The following is a 21,256-nucleotide window of genomic DNA, read 5'->3' on the forward strand; positions in this document are numbered from 1 at the left end:
TTCCAACTATCCCAATTCAGATATTTTCGACCAAAAGCTCTTGAATTGCTATATATGAAGGCAATATCTATCATTTTGGAAAAGAGCAAGAGAAGCAATTTTGGGAGCCTCTCTCTCTAAAAAGTCCTCTCTCTCTCTCTAGAAATTTCAGAGCTAAATTTCAGCCTCTCTCTAGTTTGCTCTCTCTCTTGCCCTTGTGTGCATACAAGAGATACACTTGGAGATACATCTCTCCTTTGCCTAGGCATCCTTCATCAAAGTTGTATATCTTTGGGCTGAGGTCCCTTGGAGCCTATTTTGAGCTCTCAAAGCTGGTTTAAGCTCAGAATTTTGGCCATTTTGCTATTGTGCTTCAAGGGTAAGCATTTTCCCATTTCAAGCTTGTTTTTACACACTTGCTTTATCCCCCTTTTTCCATTGTTTTGAACTATTTTGGGGCTGGTTTTGAACCATAAAAAACTCTGATTTTGAGGTTCTAAAATGGTGGTTTAAGCCTTGTTTGGCTAGGGGGTGTTTTCTCCATTTTGCTCCTTGGCTTGTAAGGCCTTTTAAGCTAACTTTCAAGCTTTTCAAACAACTTCTTTTTTTCCTTAAAACCACTAAATTTCAGAGGAATTTCAGTGGTAGAAAACTTGTTTTGAGGTCTCAAATAGGAGGGGGTGGCCTCCCCTCCTTGTCTCTCTATGCCAAGCCTTGTTAGCATTGCAAAGTAACATGTTTTTGTAACTTGTCTTAGCTTAGTTTGAGCATGTTTTTGGCTATATTTTAACATGTTTAAACTCTGTTTTTGGCTGGTTTGGCCACCCATTGCATGCTTCATACACTTGTAGTGTAATCCTACTTGTTGGCCTAACATGCATCATGCTTTATGCCTCTCATTCTAGCATGTGTATGCTCCACTCCAGCATGTTTATGGCTCTAATTTAGCATGCTTTCGGTCTGATTTGAGTGGTCTTGGTCATGTGGCTCATGTTTTGTATAGTTATGGCATAGTTGGTTTTGCTAGTCTTGGGTTTTGAGACCCTTAGCATGCTATATTTGTGATGTTTGTGTGATATGGCACTATTTGGCATGTAATTTCAGAGCACATATCATTGCCTCACTCTCACATGTATCATTCTTTCATTGTGTTTGAGAGTTGAATCTTCATGCCTTGTTTGCGAGCCATCAAATGAGCATGTTTTCCTTGTGTTATATGCCTTGATCTTAGTATATTTCAGCCACTGTTTTGGCATATTTAACCTCTTTCCGAGGTTGGTTTAGTCATTTAGGCTTAGTATTGTATGCCTATAGTGCTATGCTCTTTGTTAGTCTCAATGCCTTTGACTTCAAGCATGTCTTGCATGCATCATTTTCATGCTTTAATGTCATTTAGCATCTTATTTCAGTGCTGAAGTGTATATCATCGCATGCCATTTTTCATTTGTTGTATCACTTTGAAAGAGGTCTTAAGCCCCTTGTTGGCTTGAGCATAGAATTGAGGCTCTCATGCCTAATAGTTTTAGCCTTCTCTTAAGGGTTTCTACTAGCCAAAAGTATGAGGCTTCTTCCATGCTCAAGGTGCTTGTGGCTTAGATCCACTTTCAAAATTAGAGGACTTTCACTTTTGGACTTAACTGGTTAAAGGACCTATCGATAATCTAAAATGCGTAAACAAAATGAATCAAAGTAAAACATGCCAAGATAACATGTTCGTGTTGCATTGCATGTGTTTGGATCGGACGTTAATCCAAACACAAGAAATGAGAGACGTTTCATACTTGAAGTGATGAAACGTGCCTCATTTCTTAGTCACCGACACCCTTGATCGTGCATGATAGGGTGGAAGTTTCGTCGAGTCTATTTGTGCATTCATTGACTTGCACACATTTGGCTTCTTGGCCATCGTGCATTGCGATGCTTGGTTGCTGGCCCGAGAGTTGAGTACCATACTCCTTTGAGCTTGAGATATGATAAGGAGTGTGGTGGTACACACATTTCCTTGCAAATACACTATCATGTCTCTGTTTGTGCTCTGCTGCAACAAAAGGAGGAAATTTAGGGAATCAGTGGCCGACCGGCCACCAGAGAAGCCGACCTGCCATCAAAGCCTGCCAACCGGCCATCATTACTGGCCGATGGCCACCATCTCCGGCCGATCATCCCTCAGTATGTTCCTGAGATGGGTCAGAATCAACCTGGAAGTTGGCACAATTTTCAAAGGTCTAAAGGTGTGCAAAAAGAGGCATCTTAAGGCAAGGCAGTGGATTTTTTAGAGGACGCGACCGAGCATGCATGCATTCCTCGCTGTCGAGGCCTTTTAACTTCTTTGCTTAGCTAGTTAATTCATTGGTTCTGTACTTAATTAGTTAGCATGCTTAACTAATAGATCTATGTAGTAATTTGTAATAGTTAGCTTAATTAGCGTAGCTAGTTAGCTTTGATTTCATTCGGACCCTCCGTCGAGAGGGCAAATGTTGTAATAAGTGTGCGTGTATGTGAATATCTTTCAACCCCACGTCTTTCTCACTTTTATTTACCAGCTTTTGATGGTTAGTTTAGGGCATATTTCGATTAGCATACCTTATGCTTGCATGCGTGCATCATTCATCTGTATTGCATGCACCGGGCTCGGCGCATCATTCAAACTGCATCGTATTTCAATACACTTACTTGAATACGTGTTTCACAACATGTTATCAAGTGTTGCATTCATATGCCATCTTAGATAGCCGAGCCTATTTTAGTTGCATTTTTGCATGTGTTGCATTAGGCATCTTAACATAGCTAGGATCATGCATGATTACTAACTAACTTTTGTTTTGGCTCGGAGTACACTGTAAGTGTTTACGCTTTAGTATCCTTGCATGTGTGTAAGTGACTGTCATGATAGCATGCTTGCCATGAGACTAACTGCTTAAGTGTTTAACTACATGAATGCCTATGGATGAAGGCTTTATTACTTGAATTGGAACAATTCATCAAATGTGAGTTTTAAGCCCACTTGAGGTGGCAAAATCATGTTGTTTTAAGCCCACTTGAGGGTGGCAAATCCACGCTTTAGCCTACTTGCGAGCAGCACTTTCAAACCATTTTCGAAAACAAACATGAGATGTTTTGTTCCAATCCTTGCGATTAAGTCTATACTTGTGTGTTGTACGCATCACATAGTAATTCTAGATTAATAACCGGAATAAGAACACATGTGTTTATAAAAACAACATATCATGTTAGTAGAGGCCGATCCTTTGATCGGGCGAGCGGGGGTGCTCATTTCATGACCTCCCCCCCCCCCCCGGCACCTAAGTTCCCGCAACTTTAGTGATGACGGACACATGGCCTTAGGCACGAGTCAAGGTTTTCTAAATTTCTCAAAATAAAATATTTAGGTAGCGACTCTAAAATCTAGCAAAGCAGTCCATGTTTGGCACTTTTTGATTAAAATTGATTTTCCAAAACGATTTGCCGGATTTGAACTCTTTGGTGATTTATCAGTCTTACATTGCACAATGTGAGATTAGATTCAGAACCGTAGCAGGAGGCCGAACTGTAGTAGCTAGAACCTAATTCGCGCCCTCTCTGAGAGGGAGGCGCGCGGAGTGAGTTCGGGCGGTCTACACTTATATGTTAGGATTGTGTTCTTTGACATGTTCTATACAAGTTATGCTTTATTGAAAATGATTGAACATTGGATGACAATGGCATATGAAATGGGTCTGAGGTCGTTTTGCTATTATGATGAGCCTGAGGCCGTTTTTCTATTATGCTAGGCCTGAGGCCATTTTGCTATTATGTTGGGCCTGAGGCCGTTTTGCTATTATGTTAGACCCAAGGCCGCTCTATCTTATGTGGGCCCAAGACCGTTCTGGAATGTGTTTGTGACCAAGAGCCACCTTTTTGTTAAGTTTTTGGTGGCTCTTGGTCAACACTTTGTTAATATGATAATTTTGAATTTTTTTTTTTTTTTTTTTTTTTGAACTGGATAATTTTGAATTGTTAACTCTTTGTATATGACTACATGACTTGGAATTGTGTATATATGGACTATGTATGTAGACCTTTTATATTCAACGTGATGTTTTAAAGTCCTGGCATATAAGTACTACGCAACGGACATTTTAATTTTTATTTGCTTCCGCTTTAAGCCTCGTTATTGAATAAAATGTTTATGAAATTTTTGTTTTGAGGCCTAAGTACAGATCGGTCATGGCCTAAACTTTTAGGGACAGGTTCAGGTCGTGACAATTAATGAACAAACTTGCATTTGTAATATATGTAATCACCCTTCTTCACTTCAAATTCTGAATATTGTATGGAAGATTGTATCAAGCAACTAAGATGTGTACGTGTAGTTATAAATTTCAGTTATGTATGTTTGGTTTATGAGTTTGTTTTTATGTTATATATGAATTGGATTAGGGATTATTTGATTAGGAATTTGTCCTTAAATTGATTGTAACAAACTATCTTCTTTCGTCTTTTTTCGAAAACGTGCTAGTGAGTGAAAGTCATTTTAAAATACTTTTTACAAAATATTTTTCATAATTTTCATAATCTCTTAAAATATTTTTTTAAATATTAATAATTGTTGAGGGAAATTGTAACCAATTTCAAAATATAAATTTCAAATTTTTTAAATATATCAACAATATTACAAATTGTAACAAATTTCAAAATATATTTTAACAAATATTGCAAATATTACAAAAATTTGATCTAGAGGTCCCTCAACATTTTTAAACAAATATATTTCAAAATTTCTCTGTGTTGAAATTTCTCTGAATCAAAATTTCTCTATAAAAATGTTGAGGGAACCCAAATATTACGAAAATATTACATGTCCTTTATCATATAAAATTTTAATATCAGGGACCTTTAAAAAATTTCCCCTTTTTTATGTACTTACGTAATTTTGATAATCTTTTAAATATTTTTTATTATTATTTTCTATGTTTATGTAATTTTCATAATCTTTTTGAAATAATCTTTCAAAACGTGCTTATGTTTTCATGATCATTTAAAATATTTATTTATTTATTGCTCATTAGATTCCCTCGATCTTTATCAATGTAAAATTTTAAAAAGTACTATAAAAAATCTTTTAAAAATTGTACAGTACGAAAATGTACTAATTTTTTATATTTTGTAATATTTGTTGTATTTAACGAATTTATGAGCTTCAACAATTTAAATAAAAATTGTAAATATAAATATACAATTTTAAATATAAAGAAAATTTTATATTAACTTCAACAATTTATAAAGAAAAATTTCAAATATAAATGTATGTATTTCAATAACTTTAAAATTACTTTGTAAGTGGTTAAAAATTACATTTATAAATTTTCATAAATGTATATTACAAAATTTATTTTATCACAAAATTTCATAACATTAACATAAATACGCATAAAATTGTCCGAAATTCGTGTAAAGAAAGTGCAAAATTTTGTATTTTATGTTGCAGAAGTTCGTAAGTTGGTTACTAAATTTTTTTATGTCAATTTGTGATGAAATTAAGTATTTTGTGATTGATGTCACGAAATTTTATAATAAAATCACAAATTTAATGATAGGGTATGCACCCATAAAAGGGTACATACCAAATTATTTTTTGAGAAATTTAGCTAAAATCCCTCCATTGGACTCTTGTTTGGTGAAAAGAACAGCCAATTTATTTTGTTTCATACACCCCTTAAGAAGAAAACACATAATTGAATAAGGGCAAAGTAAAATATATTTTTTTTTTTTTTTTTTGGACAATATTGTCAGAGTAACATGTTTCTGTGAACCATAGTAACATGTTACTGTCAAACAGAGTAACATGCTACTGTGAGACAGAATAACATGTTACTGTTATTATTTACATTAATTTTGACAGTAATATTTTTTTTTTTTTAAGAATTTCATAGTCAACATGGATCTTATTTGATAGATCTTGATAAGAGAATTTTTAAAATATTAATTTTATTTAAAAACCAACATCTACATCAAAAGCTATATTATTTTAAATTTTAATATTTTGATAATAATGGTATGTATTAGACTTTTTAAGAAATTTTTTTTATACTTATCGTTAATACATTAAGATTTTATTATGAGGGGGTTTTGATCAAATTTTTCAATTTTTTTTATACATATATAGTATGTACAAAAACAAACATGATAGTACTTTTGATGTGACAATAATTTCTTTTTAATTTATTATTGAATACATTATTTAGGTTGCCCTCTCTCTCTATGTGTGGAGAGAAATTGAATTTTCTTTGCAATAGTCAAATTTTTTAGAAACCAAATGCATATCCATTTTCTCTGTTTTTTTTTTGAGGACTAACCCATCTATTTTCAAAATATAATTTTCAAATCACTTTTTTTTTTTTAAATAACTCAAAAAATTAAAACCAAACATTTTGTTCCAACTCAAAAAATCTTTAAAAAATTAAGCTCAATATTGCAACTCAATCTTTTGTCCTTAGTCTTCATTTGGGAAGAGTTAAAATAGTCTGATTTTTTAAGTTTTTAGTTATTTTCGTGTGACTTTTTTATCCTCATATAGTTTTTATTTTTGATTTTTTTTACTTTTATGAGAAAAAAGTGTAATAATTATAGTTTAGATATAATATTTTATCTTATTAATTTATGTAATCAATTTTATTTTATTTTTTTTTGTATTTTTTTAGCCAATAAACTAAAACTAAACATAGCGTTAATTCGAACTTTTCTCAAGTTATGTGATGTTTGGTAAACATTTTAGATTAAAAAAAAACACAAAAGAACAAAAAAAAATTACAAAATGACAAAATAAGTAAAAAGACAAAAAAAAATACACCATTTCAAAGCTAAAAAATTTTTAAAAAAATACACTATTTCAAAGCTAAAAAATTTAAAATAACTAAAAAATTTAAAAAACCAACTAAAAAAATGACTGTCAAACGAGCACTTATTGAGCTTGAATTGGCATTAAATTTAGCTTGAATTGGGATTGCTAAAAATCCCCACTGGAAAGTCAGAGCCTGCAGAGGCCTACACAACATCTACCACTACTCAAACTGAACCTAGGCAGACTTCCTGAGTCACTGACGTCCATACATCCCTTAAATAAATAAATAAATTAAAAAAAAATACTTGATAGCACTAGAAATGAAGTATTAAAAAGAACATTAATAATGTGGTAGTGGGTCTTATCCACTTTCTATGCTTTGTTTCTTTTTTTTTTCTTTTTTTTTTTTACCATTCTCAATATATTAATCCTATTAATAATGCATTTTTTAGTAGCCTAAATTTAAAAAAACGATCCAATTCTCAAAAATACAAATACATCAATCTTCTTGGGAAGGAGGTGGCTTTCTGGAGCGTCCAATTTAGGGTTTTGTGGGGTCAGTTTGATAATTTCAACTCATTAATTTATAGCGTCTCTTGAGCAAGATATCATAAGGGTTGGACATTGATAATCACATATTAAATAATATTTATTTTTAAAAAAATAAATGATAAATATATATATATATATATATTTTTTTTTTTTCTTTCAAACAAATGTGATTTGAAGATATAATTATTAATTTTCTATCAATCATATTTTTTACATAAATATTCTACTCAAAAAATACTGAAATAATTTTGCCCAACTGTGTTGTCCAATATAATTCTCATTTTTTATTTTGAAGGGATTAAATTCTCTCCGGTTATAATTAGAGGTGCAAATGAGCAGAACCGAGTCAATCTTTAATATGCTTAGACTTGTTTATTAAGATTTTAATGAGTTCGAGCTTGAGTTCAATAAAAATTTAATGAACTGAATTCAAGCCGAGTTGACTTAAGCTTGATTTAAGCTCGAACCTATTCACGAATCTTAACAAGCCAAATAAATTATAAATTTATACTCACATATAAAACTAAAGTTACAATTGAAACTTTAATTATACAATTATATAATACAAGGGCAAATTACATATACCTCCCTCGAGGTTTAGCTAAATTACAAATACCTCCCTGAGATTTCGAAAATTACAGATACCCCCCTGGGGTTTATATTTTCATAACAAATTGCCCCCTAAAGTTATATTTTCTTAACAATTTGCCCCCTAATTTGTTATGCAAATAGTGTCTTCATGGGGTATCTGTAATTTCTCAAACCTCAGGGAAGTATCTGTAATTTTGTTAAACCTCGAGGGGGTATATGTGATTTGCCCTATATACAATATATATAAACATATTTAAAAAAGTCAATATTTAACCAAAATAATAATATTGACCACTACTATTATATAAATGTATTATCTATAATTAGCTATTATTTATATATAAATAAATTTAGCTATTATTTACATTTATATTATTTAAATATATAAATAACATATTTATCCTATTTTTATACATATTTTTACATTATTTAATATATAAATAATATATTTATTCTATTATTTAAATTAATGTTAAATGAGCCAACTAACGAGCTGAGTTTTAGTATATTTGGACTTATTTATTAAGATTTTAACGAATTCAAACTTGAACACGATAAAAATTTAATGAACCAAGTTTGAACAAGCTCTTATCGAGTCGAAGCCGTGCCTGTTCACAAATGGCTCTATTCATTTGCAACCTTAGTTACAATATCTAACTGAACGGTCCAATCTGGCCCATTTTAGGCCAACCTTGATGATCCAAATCGTTCATTTTATAGGACCCTCTGAAGAGATTATGCATACGAAAAAATCAGATTGACTGAATATTGGGAGCCATTTGATCGATCACATTTGTCTAAAAAATAATTAACAGACAATATAATTTGAAAGTAGTCCATTAATTATTTTTTAGATAAATTTAATCTAATCAAATGGTTTTTGATTTTCGATAGGTATGATCTCCTACCAAAAATTTTACAAAATAAATAATTTAAACTATTAAAACAGACCCAAAATAAACTTAGTGGACTGTCCATTTGAATATCCTAAGGATCCAATCCCTTTCTCATTAACCATTTTTATTAGGAGATTTGGTTAAAGATCTCCTCATAATAAAATTTTAATGCATTAAAGACAAGCATAAAAAAATTTTCTTGAAAAGTTCAACAAATATCACTATTATCAAAATATTTAACTTTAAAATAATATAAATTTTGATGTAGATGTCGATTTTAAATAAAATTAATATTTTTAAAATTTTCTCATCAAGATCTATCAAATAAGATCCATATTAACTATGAATTATTTTTTTTAAAAAAAAAATTATTACCGTTTAAAATGATGTAAACAGTAACAGTACCATTTTACTAGGAATGACAACGGGCCAGGCCAGGCCAAGGAGGGGCCGGGGATTACACTCCTCAACCCCCATCCCCGAAGGTACAAAATTCCCTGTCCCCGCCCCTGATCCCTGACGGGGAACCCAACACCTCCCCTTACCCCACCCCCTAAAGGGTATCGGGTCTCTCCAACCTCGAAAGATCCTCGACAACATAAAAAAAAAAAAAAAAAAAAAAAACACACACACACACAAAATCATTATCAACAACATAGATCATCATCAAACAACAAATCAACAACAAAAAAAACAAATCAAAAAAAAAATAACATATTATTATTATAGATAAAAAAATAATAATAACAGATAAAAAAAAATAACAGATCTCACAGATCTGAGCTAAGGAGGGCGGCGAGGAGATCGGCGGAAGAAGGCAGCGAAGGAGATCAACGGTGGCGATCAACACTGTGAAGAGCACTGTAAGGGACTGAAATAGCGATCAGAGCACTCCATAGCGGCTCTACTCTCTGCTCTCTCTCTCTCCCTCCTCCCCATTTTTCTCACGACGCGAAGCTCTCTCGCATCGCCAAAAATGGCGATCAGAGCACTGTGAGTGAGGAATTGAAATCCCTATTTTTCTCACGACGCGAAGCTCTCTCGCATCGCCAAACATTGCGATCAGAGCACTGTGAGTAAGAGATTGAAATCGGAGAGATATAAGAGAGAAAGAGAGAGAGAGAGAGAGAGTAAAGGGAGAAGTGACGACGGCGGTGAGGGAGGAGGGACAGCAATAGTGAGGGAGGAGCGAGCGAGCAGCGGTGAGGGAGCAGCAGAGAGAGAAAGATGCGGGAAGAAACAGGACACATATATATATAGAGAGAGAGGGTTGCAAACGTAATTTTACTTCGGGAAGAAACGGGACCAGGGACTAGGCTGGGGACGGGCCGGGTCTGGGGCTGTGAAAGCTATCATCGTCCCCCGCCTGAAACTGATCGGGGATTCAATTTTGAATACCATCCCCGGCTCGTTTGGGGTATTTTGGGGGGAAAAACCGCTCCTATCGAGGACAGAGGAGCGGATCCCCGTCGGGCAGAGTTCAAATTGTCATTCCTACATGTTATTCTATTTGACAGTAACATGTTGCTCTATCTCACATTAACATGCTACTCTGTTTAACAATTATTATATTTGACAGTAACATGTTACTTTGGTAATATTATTCAAAAAAGAAAATGAAAAAAAATATATATTTTACTTTATTCTTATTCAATTATGTATTTTCTCTTTAGGAGTTTTATGAGAAAAAATATATTGAACGCTCATTTTGACCAAACAAAAATCCAATAAAAGAGTTTTTGATTAAATTTCTCTTTTTATTACCTTTCCACACCAATGAATGAGATTGATCAGAGGATGGTGTCTCAAAAATACCACCGACACACCATAGAAAATTCCTATGCAACTATTCTATTATTTGGTTTAGATTGATTTTAAAATTGAGTTTTTAATTTTTATATTTTTAATTATTTTTTTTACATTTTAAGTATTTTTTTTATCTTCAAGTAATAAAATATTTATGAAAAAATATTTAAAATTTTTAATAAATGTATAAAAATACAAAAGTATTAATTTTTTTAACAAATACAAATTTTTAAATGTATTTCGATTAAGTGAATCTAAAAAATAAGAACTTTGCTAAAAATATTTTAAAACATTAACTAAAAACAAAAATAAAACAATAAAAAACATCAAAATAAAACAATAAAAAGAATCTAATTTTGAGAAAATCAGTATAAACCAGACAAGGCAGTCGCCAATGGCCTCGTTTTGTGTAATTGTTAAAAGAGATTATAAATTATAACTTAACAGATTATAGGTTTTGATTTTAATCAAAAGCTATTGAATTATAGATTTAAGTTACTGAGTAGTGTTTGTTAAATAAACTGTGAAATAGTTTTTTCAATTAACTTTTATTTTTTGTTATTCACTACTTATCTACATTTCTCATAAAAAATAATAATAATATTCTATAGTCCATTTGGGTCTTTTTCTATTTTTAAAAAAATAAAAAATAAAAAAATTTAAGAGTATAACTATAAATTAACATGTCCAAAGCAGAAATTGATAATCAGAAATCATAAGTGAAGTGGGTGAAAATTAATCAAGTCTTGGTGCTAGGCCCAATGCGATACTCACTCCAAGGTGGAGCTAGGTCGGACCTCAGCCCTAAGGCCAACACTTGCTCCGAAGCAAGGCAATCATAGGAGTTCGGCCCAACGTACGAGCACCACTCAAAAGTGGGCCGAGCAACATGTTGGACCTCCTGGTTGGACAACCGTTCTAGAGAAGACCAACTTAGAGAAGGCCAATTCACTGAAGATCTTTCTTGGGTCCACTAGAGACAAACAACCCTGCTCCTCCCCCTCTGCATGAACAGAACGTGGAGACATGGAGGCGCAGAGGGACAAGGTGCATATATGACAGACCTGCATCTGAATGGCAGGCGGAGTGGTCGTCCTCCTCCAATGAGATATGTCCGCTAATGAGACAAACAAAACAGACCTGCACCCGAGTGTCAGGCGGAGTGGCCGTCCTCCTCCAATAGGAGACGACCACGAATAAGACACTTTGGACAGATGGCGGAGAGAGAAGGACTTGAACGACAAACAACCTTCTCCTATAAAAGGTGAAAACTATTCACTCTCAAGGGATGGGGAATCCACACACTTAACACATACACTCTTTGTATTCTCTCCTCTCTTTTTCCTCTCCCTGAGTCCCTAACTTTACCATCGGAGGGGTTTCCGACCAAACCCCGGTCGGGCAGCCTCACCGTTTGTTATTCTGTGCAGATCTTCAATTCCCAAAGCCTGCTGTTCATCCACGAAGTTCAACCCTTCTTCACAGTGCGGAAATCACCCCCGCACAATTGGCGCCGTCTGTGGGAAAACCACTGTTTGCTTCGTGACGACCTCCGGCGATGGGAATCGAAGATACACCCCACTCTGGGCTAGCAGAGAGGACTCCAATGACGGAGAGAACCAAAGATAAGGGTCTGGCATTCCCTCCAGCGCACGATGACCTTATGGACCACGATGGTCAGACACCCAATGCGGCGGAGCGACGCCGTGTCATTGCCGCTGAGACGTCTCAACGCCTTTTTGTTGAAAAAGATCACCGTGACCGCATCATTGACTCAATGGGTTTGGAGATCACTGAGCTTCGTACCCAATTGTTGAAGTTCATGGCGACCCCAGCGGAGCCAAGAAAATCCGTTGGTGGACCATCGCAAAGGAGACATACTCCTCCGTCGCTTCACAAGGAGCACTCCAGCCGTGGCCCTGCTCATAGAGGGCGAAGCCGACCGATTTCGGTGCATAGTGAAGGGGCCAGCAGTAGGACGAACAACCTTAAAAATAACCAACGAGGGAATTCTCATAAAAGGCAAAGGACTGTCAGCCGCCTATCTGGAACCTTTCATTGTCGCCATGACGAGCGGCCGCAAGATTTGAGAAGTTGGCTGAACGATAACAGAGGAGAGGCACGACGGCTATGCAGGGAAGGAGAACGTCGAGGAGATAGGGAGGAGGACCGCCGGCTCAGCAGGGAAAGGGACCAGTTAGATCGGTCCATACACCAACAAGAGCGTCGTGCTCTAGACCGGTTGGTGTCCACCCCCTTCTCCCCAGAGGTAGAAGCTGTAGAACCTCCACGGAAGTATAGCCCGCCGAAATTCATTCTCTATGATGGAAAGACGGACCCTCTGACCCACATCAGCCATTACCGTCAGATGATGTCCCTCTGGAACCGTAACGACGCACTCATGTGCAAAGTCTTCCCCTCTAGCCTTGGAGAACTTGGCCTCCGATGGTTTGACAAACTCCCCAATGGCTCGATTTATGACTGGACGCAGCTCTCGGAGGCGTTCTTAGCCCGATTCGTCTCCAACAGCAGAGTCCCAAAGCAGTTAGATACCTTGTTCAATATCCGAAAGGACAGGAAAGAGACCCTACGCCAGTACGCGCGACGGTATTGGGAGGAGTATGGTGACCTGGAGGAAAATGTTTGCAGTGAACAATTGGCCGTGCTATACTTCAAGCAAGGCCTACCTCCTTCGCACAAGCTAAGACAGTCGTTGACAAAACGACCTGCCTCCACCATGAAGGATTTGAGGGCTCGAATAGAGCAACAAGCTCGCGTGGAAGATGACGCTACTTCAGTACATGTTGCGGTTGCTGAAGAAGAAGTCAGACCGCCTCGACCGCCTAAGACTGAGCAGCCAAGGAGGGATGAGCAGCGCAAGAACTATGGTCAAAGGAACCGCTCCACAGTAGAAAATGAGGAGGAAAGGGCCAAGTCTTATGAAGGCATCACCACCGTCTTCAAAGAGCCAATATACAGGCTCGTCGAGAAACTTAAAGGGGAAGCCTTCTTTGTCTGGCCAGCTAAGATGCCTGGAGACCCTGCTCGGCGCAATCAGACACTGCGTTGCACCTATCATCGAGAGAAGGGACACAAGACGCAGAATTGTAGAGCTCTCAAACAACACTTGGAGGACTTAGTTACGGCGGGACACCTCCAACAATGGATAGACGTTGATAAGACGAGGGAAAAGCAGGGACTCGACCAAGCCCCTCCTGAAGAAAACCATGCCCCGAGGTTGGTCATCAACGTTATCCATGGAATGACTGACCCTGAAAGAGAAAACATAATTCGAGGAGAAATCCAACGTGCCACCCACATTCGACAGGTAATGTCGGTAGGACCTCCTCCTAAAAAGTCCAAGACAGAAGCCAGACCTTCCCAGTTTAACGTCGTGTTCACTGAAAAGGACCTAGAGAGAATACAGTACCCCCACACCGATGCCCTCATCGTTACAGTTGGTGTGGCCAACAAGTTCGATGTGAAGCGAGTCTTGATTGACCAAGGAAGTGCCGCAGACATCATGTATTATGAACTTTTCAAGAAGCTCGGCCTCAGTGAGCAACACCTGACACCTGCCACCTCCCCTTTAGTTGGCTTCAACTCGCAAACAGAATGGCCGCTCGGCCGAATAACTCTGCCTGTCATAGCTAAGTCCAAGGTGGTCTCTGTTGACTTCTTGGTGGTAAACACCCCATCTCCCTACAATGCCATCCTCGGCCGACCTTGGATTCACCAGATGGAGGCAGTTCCTTCCACCTATCACCAACTCGTTCGCTTTCCAACCAAGTATGGAGTAGAGGAGATTCGTGGAGACCAAGTGACAGCCAAACACTGCTTCATTGCCGCCATGAAAACCAAACAAGTCTGCGACCAAGTACAGATGGTAGAAGTACCTGACCAGCCGGTTTTGGAAGACGTCGGCGGAGTGCCGACTGAGAAGATGGTGGAGGACCTAGAGACGGTCTTGGTAGAAGAAGGAAACCCAGATAAGTTCTTCCTGCTCGGTACTTCCCTCACTGTTGGAGAGAAAGAGCAATTACTGGCTCTACTCCGTAAAAACATCGAAGTGTTCGCCTGGTCGGCCTATGACACTCCTGGGTTGGACCCCAACTATGCCTGTCATCGACTCAACGTCCAATTAGGAGCGCGGCCAGTTATTCAGAAGAGTAGACGATCATCCGCGCAACACACCGATGCAGTGATCGAAGAGGTGGACAAACTTTTGGCTGCTGGAGTCATTCGAGAAGTGCAATACCCAAAGTGGCTGTCCAACACCGTCGTGGTGAAAAAGAAGAATGGCAAATGGAGAGTCTGCGTTGATTTCACTAGCCTTAACAAAGCTTGCCCCAAAGATAGCTTCCCCCTTCCACGAATAGATCAACTTGTTGACGCAACGGCTGGACATGAGCGCATGAGCTTTCTAGACGCCTATAGTGGCTACCACCAGATCCCTATGTTCGGTCCTGACCAAGAGAAAACGGCTTTCATCAGCCCTAGAGGCATTTACTGTTACAAAGTGATGCCCTTCGGCTTGAAAAACGCTGGTGCGACCTACCAGCGAATGGTCACCAAAATGTTCAAGGACCAGCTTGGTAAAACAATGGAAGCATACATTGATGACATGGTCGTCAAAAGCAAGTTGGCCGCGCACCATCTAAGGGACCTTGAGCAAGTGTTTGGAATTCTGAAGACTCACAAGCTTCGATTGAACGCCTCAAAATGTGCCTTTGGAGTAGGATCAGGGAAGTTTTTGGGGTATATGGTGACTAGGCGGGGCATTGAAGCCAACCCCGACCAAATCAAAGCCCTCCAAGACCTCGAAGCACCTACAAAGGCTAAAGAACTCCAGAAACTCGCTGGTATGGCTGCAGCACTTAACCGTTTCATCAGTCGGTCATCTGATCGGATGAAGCCCTTCTTCCAACTTCTAAGGAAGAAAACCAGTTTTGAGTGGGGAAGTCAGTGCTCCGAAGCGCTAGAAGATTTGAAGAAGTATTTGTCCTCTCCTCCCCTTCTATCAACACCTGTCGCCAACGAAGAGCTTTTCCTTTACTTGGCTGTTTCTGATCATGCTGTCAGTGCAGTGCTAGTCAGAGAGGATGGGAAGGAGCAAAAACCAGTGTATTATGTTAGCAAGACACTCCTTGATGCCGAAACTAGATACTTGCCATTGGAGAAATTGGCATATGCACTATTAATTGCCTCTAGGAAGCTTGTTCATTACTTTCAAGGACATACCATCAACGTCCTCACTGAATTTCCCCTCAAGTCTGTGTTCAGTCGAGCAGATTTCTCAGGCCGAACAGCAAAGTGGGCGGTGGAGCTTGGAGAGTTTGATATCAAGTTCCAACCTCGAACAGCAATCAAAGCTCAAGTCCTGGCAGACTTTGTTGCAGAATTCACCCCGGGACCAGTTGTTCCCTCCGAAGGGAGCTCGGCTTTGGTCACTATGACTGCCCAGCATAAAGGGCAATCCCCAACCGAAGCATGGAAACTTTTTGTTGGAGACGTATGGAAGCTGTTCGTGGACGGTTCTTCTAACCAAAAAGGGTCAGGGGCAGGAGTTGTCCTTATTTCTCCTGAAGGATTCATGTGGGAACAAGCCATTCGATTGGGCTGGAAAGCCTCTAACAATGAAGCAGAGTATGAAGCTCTACTAGCCGGCCTACGAAGTGCCGAACACTTCAATGCGGAGGAGCTACTCGTCTTTAGTGACTCTCAATTAGTGGTCAACCAACTCTCTGGAGTTTACGAGGCTCGCGATGAGCGGATGGCCACTTATGCAGCACAGGCCAAAAATTTGATCAGAAAGTTCCAAGCCATCAAAGTCGAGAAGATTGGCCGAGAGGGAAATGGTCATGCTGACGCTTTAGCTTGCCTGGGTTCCTCGGTCGACTCCAGAGACGGCCGCAAAATATGGGTGGAATATGTACCCCAACCAAGTATTCAACTAGTCGAAATGGTCCTTTGCACTGACTTGGGCCCGAGCTGGATGGACCCACTCTTGGCCTTTTTGAAAAATGGCACCCTTCCTGAGGACAAAAAAGAAGCGCACAAGACAAGGCACAGAGCTTCTCGGTTTTGGCTCTCCCCATCTGGCAAGCTTTACAAGAAGTCCTACATGGGCCCTTATCTACTCTGTGTTCATCCAAGTCTGGTGGAAGATGTGCTTTATGAGATCCATGATGGAATATGTGGGAGTCACACTGGTGGTCGGTCCTTGGCACACCGAGCGCTAACACACGGGTATTGGTGGCCGCGCATGCAAAAGGAGGCCCAACAGTACGTCCACAAGTGCGACAAGTGCCAAAAGTTTGCTCCTCTCATCCACCAGCCAGCCAAAGCTCTAACCCCTCTCACCAGTCCTTGGCCATTCGCTCAGTGGGGCTTAGACATTGTTGGACCATTAGCTAGGGGAACTGGGAATAAAAGGTTCTTCATTGCTGCAACTGACTACTTCACCAAATGGGTGGAGGTGGAGGCCTTGTGCAAGATCAAAGAAGCAGACACTAAGAGGTTTGTTTGGCGCAATGTTGTGACTCGATTTGGCATTCCCAGAGTCCTTCTCTCTGACAACGGTACACAATTTGATGGCAAGATCTTCAGGAGATTTTGCGCTGACTTGAGGATAGAGTTCCGAAACTCCACTCCGGCCTACCCACAGGGCAATGGCCAAGCTGAAGCGTCCAACAAGACGATTATTGACGGGATAAAAAAGCGTCTTGAAAAAGCCAAGGGCAAATGGGTGGAAGAGATACCGAATGTCCTCTGGGCTTACCGAACTACTCCTCGTCGGTCAACCGGTGAGACACCTTACTCTCTCACCTATGGGATGGAAGCAATCATCCCTTTGGAGGTTGGCCTTCCTACCATCCGTTCTGAGATCTTTGAGCCAGCAGACAATGATGAAGCTATTGCCCAAGCTCTAGACATGGCCGAAGAACGTAGGGAAGCTGCCCTCATTCGATTGGCGGCTTACCAGCAGCAACTCACTAAGAGCTTCAACAAGAATGTGCGTCCAAGGCAATTCCTACCAGGTGACCTGGTACTCAGGAAGGTAATGGATCACAAGAAAGTTCCTGGGGAAGGGAAACTCGGTGCAAACTGGGAGGGGCCCTACAAGGTTACCTCAGCACTTGGCAATGGCGCATACTATCTGGCTGACTTATCGGGGAAGGCAATCCCCAGACCATGGAACGTCGCCAACCTAAAGAAGTACTTCCAGTGATATGATTCTTAGGATGAAATACTTACAGTAATGTATTTCTCAGAACATGCCTTGATGTAATCAAAAGTTACGAGTATCAATGAATGAAAATTTGTTTTATAGTTTGTCCTTATTTACTTGCGTTGTACATTTATGCTCGGTGGAGCAAATTGGCCACAGGTCTTAACTCAAGCCAATCCCGGATGCTCAACCCTTTGGTTGGAGCGGGGTGCCAAGTGGTATAACTTGGTGGAATTTGTGCCAAGTATCGTTACTTAAAGCACGGTCCAAATTCACAATTCGCGCTCGAAGACGGGCATAATTACACTCTACGAAGGGTTAAATCCCGCCAAAACTTGCCCAAGTCAGGTGGCGGCCGACCAACATGATAAAAAACTTTCACAATTTTTTCTCTACGAAGGCATAAAGCATGGTCTGACCGAACAGACAATCTTCCGAGCCACAAAGCTCATGCTCGGCTGGGGGCATCGACAAACTTACTCAATTTTTTCTAAGGCACGAAGCCTGATCAGACCGAACAGACAGCCTGCTAGGCCACAGAGCCTCTGCTCGGCCGGGGGCAAACATGACATATAAGCAAAAATTGAAGATAAGCAGTTCAACACTTGTGAAAATAAAGGAAAATAAAAGAACGAGTGCATTGAAGTGAAACTTCAATTACAAAAAAGAGTTCGGCCTTACAAAAGAAGAGGTCCACCCGACCGAACTCCAAGATAAATAAAAAAGTACAAGTTGCAAATTCAACACTTGGCAAATGTAGAAGGTACTTCATTACAAAAGGGAGCTCGGTTTGTATCATAGCTTATCCAACCGAACGCTAAAGCAAAACTTGAAGATACTTCATTAACTTCCAAGTTTCATTACAAAAGAACTACTAAAGCAGAAGTACAAGCAAAACTCGAGGCAACCTAACAACTTACTCCTCGCGTTGCTCCTCCTCGTAGTGTCCATCCTCGCGGTGCTCCTCTTCTGTAGGATTGACAGTCTGTCTAACCAAGGAAGAGCTCGGCAGAAAAGGAGAAAGGCCAGAAGGATCAACATCCGTAGCTCCACCTTGGCGAGGCCTTCTCATCCTAACCCTTGCAGCAGTCTTCGAAGGGACTGGGATATCGTCAATATCATAAAGAAGAGAATCCTCTTCCACCTTAGCAGCGCGCAGAGCCCCAGTCCAACCCTTAGTAAAGATCTTGTCCCTCAGCTTCAAAATCTCCTCCGAATAGGTCTTTTCGGCCTCGTCATAGCCCCTCTGTTCGGCCTCGTCCACCATCCTTTGATAATTAGCCTTTAAAGACTTCAAAGCAACATCGGCATCTACAGCCCTCCGCTCGGCCATGAACATTAGTGCTTCGGCCTTCTTCTTTGCATCTTCCATCTTCTTTATATCCTCTCCGGCCGCCTTCAAGGACATATCAGCATCAGCCAACATGTTGATCGTCTTAACCTTCTCTTGCTCCTCACGATGCCGCCTTTCATCCATGATGTGCATCCTCTGAATGCACTGCACCAAACCAAAATGTCATATTCTCAACAACCAAATTTAAGTGAATGACAAAGACATAAAAGAAGACTTACTGCGGTTAGCATCTGCACCGAACCCTTGATCAACACGTCGCTTGAAATGTTTTGCTCCGCCATATCCAAAGGTAGCAGCAATGTCTTTGATAAGTCAAAGGCCAAGTCGCTTGAGTAGATTGTGCTGTCCGATGTAGTGATTGCTCGGCCGTTATGCTCCAAGGGAGGCACCCATTCTTCAACTGAGCCCTGCTCATGAGAACCCCCAGCAACTTCTTTACCTTTGGACCTCTTCCTCTTTGAGGCCCTATCAGCGGGAAGAGCAAGAGTAGCAACGGGAGGAGGAGGAACAACAACATCCTTTTTTCCACCCTTAGACCTCTCCATCGGTGGAGAGGAAACTCGTGTGTCGACCGTCGAAACAGCTAGGAGGTCCTCATCATCAGATCCAAAGACTAAGGCATCAAGATTGAGCTTTTGGCGACGAGCCATTTCGCTTGCTAAGTCTGGCGACGGAGAGTAGCCTCTACTGAGTGATCCACTTGATGAACAAACGACAGCGGAAGAGGAAGCTCCAGCAGTTTGGCCAACTTGTTCTTCGGTTTCAATCTCAAGTGAGTCCCTCGAGAAGTTGTTTACTTTGGGTTTCCGTTGGAGGACATGTCTGTAAGTTCGCACATAGTTAAGCAAATGCGAGGCCGACCGATCTTCGTACCTTAGTGCAACTTTGATATCCCTCGGATGCTCTTTCTCTGGCCTCCTTTTTAGCTTCTTTGAACCTGCAAAGTACGAACAATAACACTTTAAAAAAAAAAAAAATCACAGGCGATAAGCAAATAGATAAAAGGAAGCTACAATAAAGAATGACCTGGGTGGCCGTTCTCTCGTGGAACCCGCTTCGATCGGCCCACCTCCTCGGCCGCAAACTCCCAATTACCTCCGACTTGAAGGAAGTCAGAGCAATGCTTGTCATTATCAGGAAGTTCAGTAACGAGTTGGAGGTCCAACGACCGAACTTTGACATAATAGTTTTTACCGCCTTTATTACGACACAAGGAGTAGCAATGAAGGATATCCCAAATACCCAAGTCCAAGTCTAAGAGGTCGTTTAAGACCGAGACACCGTTTATCACTCTAAGTGTGTTCATTGATATTTGCATTGGTGTAAGTTCAAAATAAGAAAAGAATCGACGCAACAAAGGGTTCAACGGAAACCTAACACCCCCCTCTACGATGGAGGCAATTGAGAAGGGCATTGTGGTGCTTGTACACGACCGATCCGCGTCAACCGCCGCCAATGTCAATGTGACATCATTGGGAATGTTGTATCTTCGGCGGAACTCATCCATTCCTGCCGGAGTGTCCACTAGGTTCCGAAACTTACCCATTGGAGGTGCGACGTTCCACCAAACAACTACACTAAGGATGAATTGCAAGGTTGGAGGTACAATGGCTGACCAAGCAACCATGTGCTAAACGACTCTCAGCGTTACACTTAACCAAAAAAGTAATGGTGAAGGTGGAAAGGAAATACATGGGTTCTACGACTTACAGTGTCAAAATCAAGGGGAACTTGATGGCGAGCCTCTCCGATGAAGCAGTCCCACTGTGGCAACCAAGAGAAAAATTATGAGTTGCAAAAAAAAAAAAAAAAATATATATATATATATATATAAATAAATAAATAAATAAATAAATAAATAAAGAGAGCAAAATATATATATATATATATATATTTATACATGTATTTTTTTTATTTTTTATTTTTTATTTTTTTTTAAATAAATAAATAATAATAATAATAAAAAACAAAGAGTCAAATGTGGAACCTCATGCAGACAGAAATTATTTCGAATCAGTTTCATACGA

General features: G+C 39.5%; 2 protein-coding genes across 2 annotated transcripts; one reads left to right on the forward strand and one right to left on the reverse strand.

Moving 5' to 3' along the window:
- The first annotated feature begins 12,202 nt into the window (after positions 1-12,202).
- Positions 12,203-17,875, forward strand: LOC145807178 (uncharacterized). Its single transcript, XM_082905119.1, has 2 exons — positions 12,203-14,945; positions 15,024-17,875. Exons 1-2 carry the CDS (start codon positions 12,203-12,205, stop codon positions 17,873-17,875), a joined length of 5,595 nt encoding a protein of 1,864 aa, XP_082761245.1.
- Positions 17,876-18,489: 614 nt separating this feature from the next.
- Positions 18,490-20,736, reverse strand: LOC145807179 (uncharacterized). The gene is made up of 3 exons (XM_082905120.1): positions 20,256-20,736; positions 19,448-20,166; positions 18,490-19,373 (listed from the first exon to the last, which is right to left on the reverse strand). The coding sequence occupies exons 1-3, from the start codon at positions 20,734-20,736 to the stop codon at positions 18,792-18,794; spliced, it is 1,782 nt and encodes a 593-aa protein (XP_082761246.1). The 3' UTR covers positions 18,490-18,791.
- Positions 20,737-21,256: the final 520 nt, after the last annotated feature.

This window comes from Camellia sinensis, chromosome 14, assembly GCF_055761805.1.
Source record: "Camellia sinensis isolate YWXY chromosome 14, ASM5576180v1, whole genome shotgun sequence".
Lineage (NCBI taxonomy): Eukaryota > Viridiplantae > Streptophyta > Magnoliopsida > Ericales > Theaceae > Camellia > Camellia sinensis.

Coding starts and splice junctions, on each gene's coding strand:
- LOC145807178 (XM_082905119.1), top strand. CDS start 12,203: ATGGGAATCGAAGATACACCCCACTCTGGGCTAGCAGAGAGGACTCCA. Junction 14,946..15,023: donor CGTGGTGAAAAAGAAGAATG/GCAAATGGAGAG, acceptor TTCCACGAATAG/ATCAACTTGTTGACGCAACG.
- LOC145807179 (XM_082905120.1), bottom strand. CDS start 20,736: ATGGATGAGTTCCGCCGAAGATACAACATTCCCAATGATGTCACATTG. Junction 20,167..20,255: donor ACGAGAGAACGGCCACCCAG/GTCATTCTTTAT, acceptor CGTACTTTGCAG/GTTCAAAGAAGCTAAAAAGG. Junction 19,374..19,447: donor CGGTGCAGATGCTAACCGCA/GTAAGTCTTCTT, acceptor GGTTTGGTGCAG/TGCATTCAGAGGATGCACAT.